A 6,000-nucleotide genomic window follows, 5' to 3' on the forward strand; every position below is an offset into this window, starting at 1 on the left:
ACCCTAAGGTTGTGGGTTCGAGTCTCGGGCTGGCAATACCACGACTGAGGTGCCCTTGAGCAAGGCACTGAACCCCCAACTGCTCCCCGGGCGCCACAGCATAAATGGGTGCCTACTGCTCCAGGTGTGTGCTCGCTGCTGTGTGTGTGCGCACTTTGGAAGGGTTAAATGCAGAGCACGAATTCTGAGTATGGGTCACCATACTTGGCTGTATGTCACGTCACTTTCACTTTCAACTTTCTGCAGAGTCAATAGCTGCAGACCTCCAAACTTCATGTAGTCTTCAGATTAGATCAAGGGCAATGTGTAGAGAACTTCATGAAATAGGTTTCCATGGCCGAGCATCTGTATCCAAGCCTTACATCACCAAGTGCAATGCAAAGTGTCGGAAGCAGCTGTGTAAAGCATGCCACCACTGGACTCTAGAGCAGTGGAGACGTGTTCTCTGGAGTGACAAATCACGCTTCTCTGGCAATCCGATGGACGAGTCAGGGTTTGGTGGTTTCCAGGAGAACAGTACTTGTCTGAAAAGTTTGGTGGAGGGGGGATTATGGTGTGGGGTTGTTTTCGGGGGTTGGGTTTGGCCCCTTAGTTCCAGTGAAAGGAACTATTAATGCTCCAGCATACCAAGACATTCTGGACAATTTCATGCTCCCAACTTTGTGGGAACAGTTTGGGGATGACCAGTTCCTGTTCACAACAGTGCACAAAGCAAGGTCCATAAAGACATGGACGAGTGAGTTTGGTGTGAAGGAACTTGACTGGCCTGACCTCAACCTGATAGAACACCTTAGGGATGGATTGGAGCAGAGACTGTGAGCCAGGCCTTCTTGTCCAACATCAGTGCCTGACCTCACAAATGCGCTTCTAGAAGAATGGTCAAAATTCCCTTAAACACACTCCTAAACCTTGTGGAAAGCCTTCCCAGAAGAACCGAAGCTGTTATAGCTGCAAAGGGTGGGCCAACTCCATATTAAAACCTAAGGATTAAGAATGGGATGTCATTAAAGTTTATGTCTGCCTTTAAATGCACATCTCAAAACTTTTGCCATTGTTGTATTTTCTGGTATTTTCTATTGGGTGGTGTTGCTGTGTGTAGTGTATATAATGACACTAAGACCACTTGCTTAGGTTTCCTTCTGTACAAAGGCATTGTGAAGCTCCTGATATTGGCTGCAGTCTTCAGACTCTTCAAAAATGGTAAAAATGGATCTCCATTGTTCATCTTTTTGAGTGACCTGGCACCAAATTGATTTGAGAATAAACAAATCGCCATAAGTAAAGTGCTTTAAGGTTTCTGTGATTTGTTGTGTTCCAGAGTTTAAGCAATGATCCGCAACAGGGGGTCACACACTACACGAGCTGAAAACAACTCTGTCACCCAATGATTCTTACCGGTCGGTGAACCATGTTTTGTCATGAAAACAAACTTCAGAAGTGGAACGGGAAATGACGCGAACCAACATATGAAACAGGAGTTTATTTGAAAATGGACATTGGGAAGAAATTAGCACTGCAAGCTGTTTGTGCGATAATCTGTTCTGAAACATTTTGTTCCATTTCTTGTGTCCACACTTGTCTTAAAGCCATGCTGCTGCTGGTGTTTCTTAGCTCGTCGCTACACCTGACACCACAGGATGTTGAGTCAGCTGACAGGTCCAAATATCTTTCTAGTTAGATATTTGTCTGGCATCAGCGAACTGCTTTGATGAATCATCGAGTAGTATACACAAAGATTGCCGAGCACTGATCACCTGCTAATTTGACCCCGATCAGACTTAGCATTCACTTAAATTAGGCTAATAAAGCATTAACACAACTTTTTTTATTGGTTATTGACTTGGGTGGGGAGCCCATTAATGCCAGTGAGTACGATGGGCTTGCAAGAGTGATGGAATTCGTAAATGGGATGGAGAGAAGCTAAGCTATCTGAAGTATGTCGTAATATGTAATGATTAGATCATATATAGTGATATCATCAACATGTCACTTGTTATTATAATCATGCTCAGCAAAGTTTACAAGAGTTATCAGAAGAGTGTTTTGTTTTAGGAACTGGGGAGACGGCTGTGGTTTCATACCTTCTGATAGAGCTGTGGTGTTTGTAGACAATCGTGATAATCAGAGAAGCCACGGCGCTGGTGGAGCTTCTGTTCTGACATTCTGGTACTCTAGGTAAAATTTTTAGGTCATCATCTTTAAACATCTCCACCTGTGGGGACAACTTGGTATGTGAGCACAAATGGCGTCAAATCAGGTAGGTCCTTCTGAATTTGGTTTTAAAATGCAATTCTCTTAATACTGTATTCCTCGCCATAGGAATATGGTGACTTTCCATAATGTTGTCAATGGCCAGTCTCTTTCCAACTGGTGGGACAACAGTAATAATCAGATCGCCTACAGCTGCGGCAGCAAAGGGTTTATTTTTCATTAACAATGATGATTGGTGAGAAACATTGCAATGAATAATGAACATGTTAAATGTGTAATTATACAAGTTTAGCACGTAACCGCTCATTAACTGGATTTTATTAATGTCTCAGGGCACTGAATGTGACGCTGAACACTGGCCTGCCCAAGGGTACATACTGTGACGTCATCTCTGGAGATAAAAGTGGGGGCAGTTGCACAGGGAAAGAGGTGTCAGTGGATGCTGATGGACGTGCCACCTTCAGCATCAGCAACACAGACGAGGATCCATTCATCGCCATTCATGCTGACTCCAAACTGTAGATTCAGAGAGGATAATATTATAATAAAGCAGAATCATTGAACTGAAATGTTTTCTGTTTTCTTGTGCTTTGAAAACAGAATATTAAAGTGTTAAATTTTTTCCTGTGAAATGCTGACACCCATGCTTACAATTAAAACTACACAAGGCAGACTTTTTGAATTAGCATTTTATTTAATTATGACCAAAAGTGTTCTCCTTATTCTGACAAATTCCAAGCTGTATTCACCAGTTCCAAAATTCCATAATATCCCTACAGAAATATTTAGAATCCAAGAGCTGTAAAAAATGATTTCATAACAAATAATTTTGTATTATATAATATACCAGTGAAAATACTCAAAGAAAATAAACTGTTGCATTTCTGAGCAATGCAGCCATATAAATAAATTTGAAGCTTATAAAAGTGCTCCTGAAAGTAGATATTCAGACAGTCAACACAGTATGTCAAAGGCTGGAGAGTACTGTATAAAATAGTATAAAAACATTTTGTACATGAAAATGACAGCATTTGTCAACAGGTGGCAGTCTGGTGCAAACAATATGCCGCATGTCAGAACAGTTAGCTGAATCAGAATGATTAATATTAAGGGTTGAATACAAGTTATAATCTGTAGACAGCATCTCTAATATTAAGGGTTGAATACAAGTTATAATCTATTTTGGAAGATTTTTTAAAGGGGTCATAAGATTGCTAGTAAAGATCATTATTTGCCCAGTTTTCTACAAAACACACTTCTTTTTTTTTCAAAATACTGTACATTATTGTAGTTCCTCTATGCCCCGTTTTCTACAAAGCCACTGCTTCCGACAAGCACAGTCTGCTCTGATTGGCCAGCTGACTCAATGCATTATGATTGGCCGAACACCACAAGCATGCATCGGAAATGGAATGCCCCTTTCCATAATCGCAAGCTTCAGCTTTCAAAATAAATGTAAAGACAGTAAATAATGTCCTTAGTTTTACCACCAGTTCAAGCCTGAAAGGGGAACAGAGTCAGGTGACAGACACAGTTATGATGCATGTATGTATCTGCAGTACACAAGCCGCGATTAAGAAAGCTGACTCCACTGTGATGCGACCCTGTCTCTCTCTCACACACACGCACACACACGACACGATACTTCTTTCTTTCCAGGAACATTTGGGTGGCATTACGCAAATATTTCCACACTGTGACATAGACATGTAGGGGTGTGTTTGAATGAAGCATTTCAGCCTGGTCTGGATCAGCCTTCTCTTTTAGATAGAATGGATCCTTATGGGAGACTTTGAGCTTTGTAACTCTGCACATCTTATACATGCACAAACAGCTACTTAACACTCCAAAGAAAAGGAAAAATAGAAATTGCATCATATGACCCCTTTAAGTTGTTCTTTTTTTCTTTCAGGTAGAAATTTTGAGTGATGGTGTCCTTTTGATGTCACATCCTGTTACATCGGCTTAAGTTTCAGTCTCACAAGGCACTCCTCTTTCTACTCAGTCTACACTCTAGGACTCAACATAATAATTATAGCACTGTATAGTGGCAAGTTATCCAAATGACTTCACAGTTACCTCCATACTCTTTATATTGTATATTACTTTACTCTTGCACTCTATTTCTGCACAGGTACAGCAGTTGGAGATGATGCTATTCTTTATGAACTAAAGGGGAAATTTCCCCAAATCACCTCCACACATAAAAAAGGTTCAGGCTACAGGCTGATGTACTGGAACAGAGTCAGACAGCGGTAATGACAAACTATGAGACTCGTAGCATTCACAACCTCTTACAGTGATCCAGATTCTGAGTCAAATAAAGTTTTGGCCAATAAAGCGGTTCCTGAGAGCGGATCTCTGACTGTGAAGAATTTGGAGGCAGATGATAGAGCCTTATATTTCTGTTCAGTGAGTAAATACACAGTATATCAAACTCTGGGAGAGATGTACAAAAAAAAATAAGAATACAAAATACAAGAAAAAAGATCAATAGGGGGCAGTGTGGTTCAACAAATGTTCACTTTATCTTTAATGCAAATCAGAAACGTACAGTGTGAGCTGCACATCAGTTCTTATCTTTATCCCTGTGTAGGAAGGAATCTTATTTTTTAATGTTTTATTCATCATTTCAGAACCTGTAAAGCTGAGCTGCATCACCATCCTAAAAGCACTTTGTAAAAAGACCTAGCATGATGAACGCTCTTTTTAACATATTTGTATATCTAATGATGATAACAGGTATGTATAAACAATCATGGACTAGATTAATATTTACTTTACATACATTATACAGATTATTTCAGTCTGAACATTAATTCTAAACACCTGTTTTATTTTCTTCACAGTTGCCTGTCTTGGTAAAACTGTTCTCCAGACGCCTGGTGATATATTAAAGAAACAAGATGAATCTGCTGTGATCACTTGTACTCACAACATACAGAGCTATGATCGAATACTGTGGTACAAACAAAGTCAGGATATGTTGGGCTTCGAGTTGATGGGAAACCTTTTTTATGAGGATGGGACTAAAGAGCCTGGATTTGAAAAGAACATCAAATTGGAAGGAGATGGAAGAAATAAAGGCATTTTGACTATCAGCAACCTCACGCTGACTGACAGTGCAGTGTATTTCTGTGCAGCATATTACACAGTGCTCAGAACCACCTCAGTCTGATACAAAAACCTCTTTTAAACGGCGTATATTTTATCATGTTCTTCTCCACACCTGTGGGTTTTGATTCAGTGCCAATACGAAACACAACACCTGCACGTCTTGCTTAAAGTGTTGCTTAACATCTTGTAGTATGTGGTCAATTCAGTTCACATCCCAACTCGGTGAACTCTTTCTTAAATTCTGAATTTTGCCCCACCCTGAGATCACCATGATGATAATGATGTCACATCCTGTATTAACAACTAAAATTTGAATCATCACAGAAGATTGTAATTTAACCCAGCCAGCCTCAACTTAACAAGATGAGAAACATTATTCTGTTGATTCTGATGCTGCACTGCGGCCAAAGTATTCAAACTATCTTCATTAAAACATATTTAACAGAATAACTTTTTAAAATTGCTTATACATTTTTATGCTCAATTGCAGGTAACAGTGCTGTTTCACAAATTCCAAGTGTTTTAATGGCAGTAAAAGGGAGTTCTGCTCAGTTGAACTGCACACATGAAAAAGGATTCAGACTTTGGCGATTCTGATCAAAGTAAATTTGATGCTGATAAACATATTCCTGAGAGTGGATCTCTTACTGTGAAGAATGCACAGCCAGATGA

General features: G+C 39.9%; 1 pseudogene and 1 gene segment (V, D, J or C); both read left to right on the top strand.

Annotated features, from left to right (window-relative positions):
• The first annotated feature begins 302 nt into the window (after positions 1-302).
• LOC122148231 lies at positions 303-2,776 on the top strand (annotated as a pseudogene).
• Positions 2,777-4,710: 1,934 nt separating this feature from the next.
• LOC122148233 lies at positions 4,711-5,389 on the top strand. The segment is given in 2 exon segments: positions 4,711-4,953; positions 5,061-5,389. Coding segments are annotated over 2 exon segments (378 nt in total).
• Positions 5,390-6,000: the final 611 nt, after the last annotated feature.

The sequence above is a fragment of the Cyprinus carpio genome, chromosome A17, assembly GCF_018340385.1.
Source record: "Cyprinus carpio isolate SPL01 chromosome A17, ASM1834038v1, whole genome shotgun sequence".
Lineage (NCBI taxonomy): Eukaryota > Metazoa > Chordata > Actinopteri > Cypriniformes > Cyprinidae > Cyprinus > Cyprinus carpio.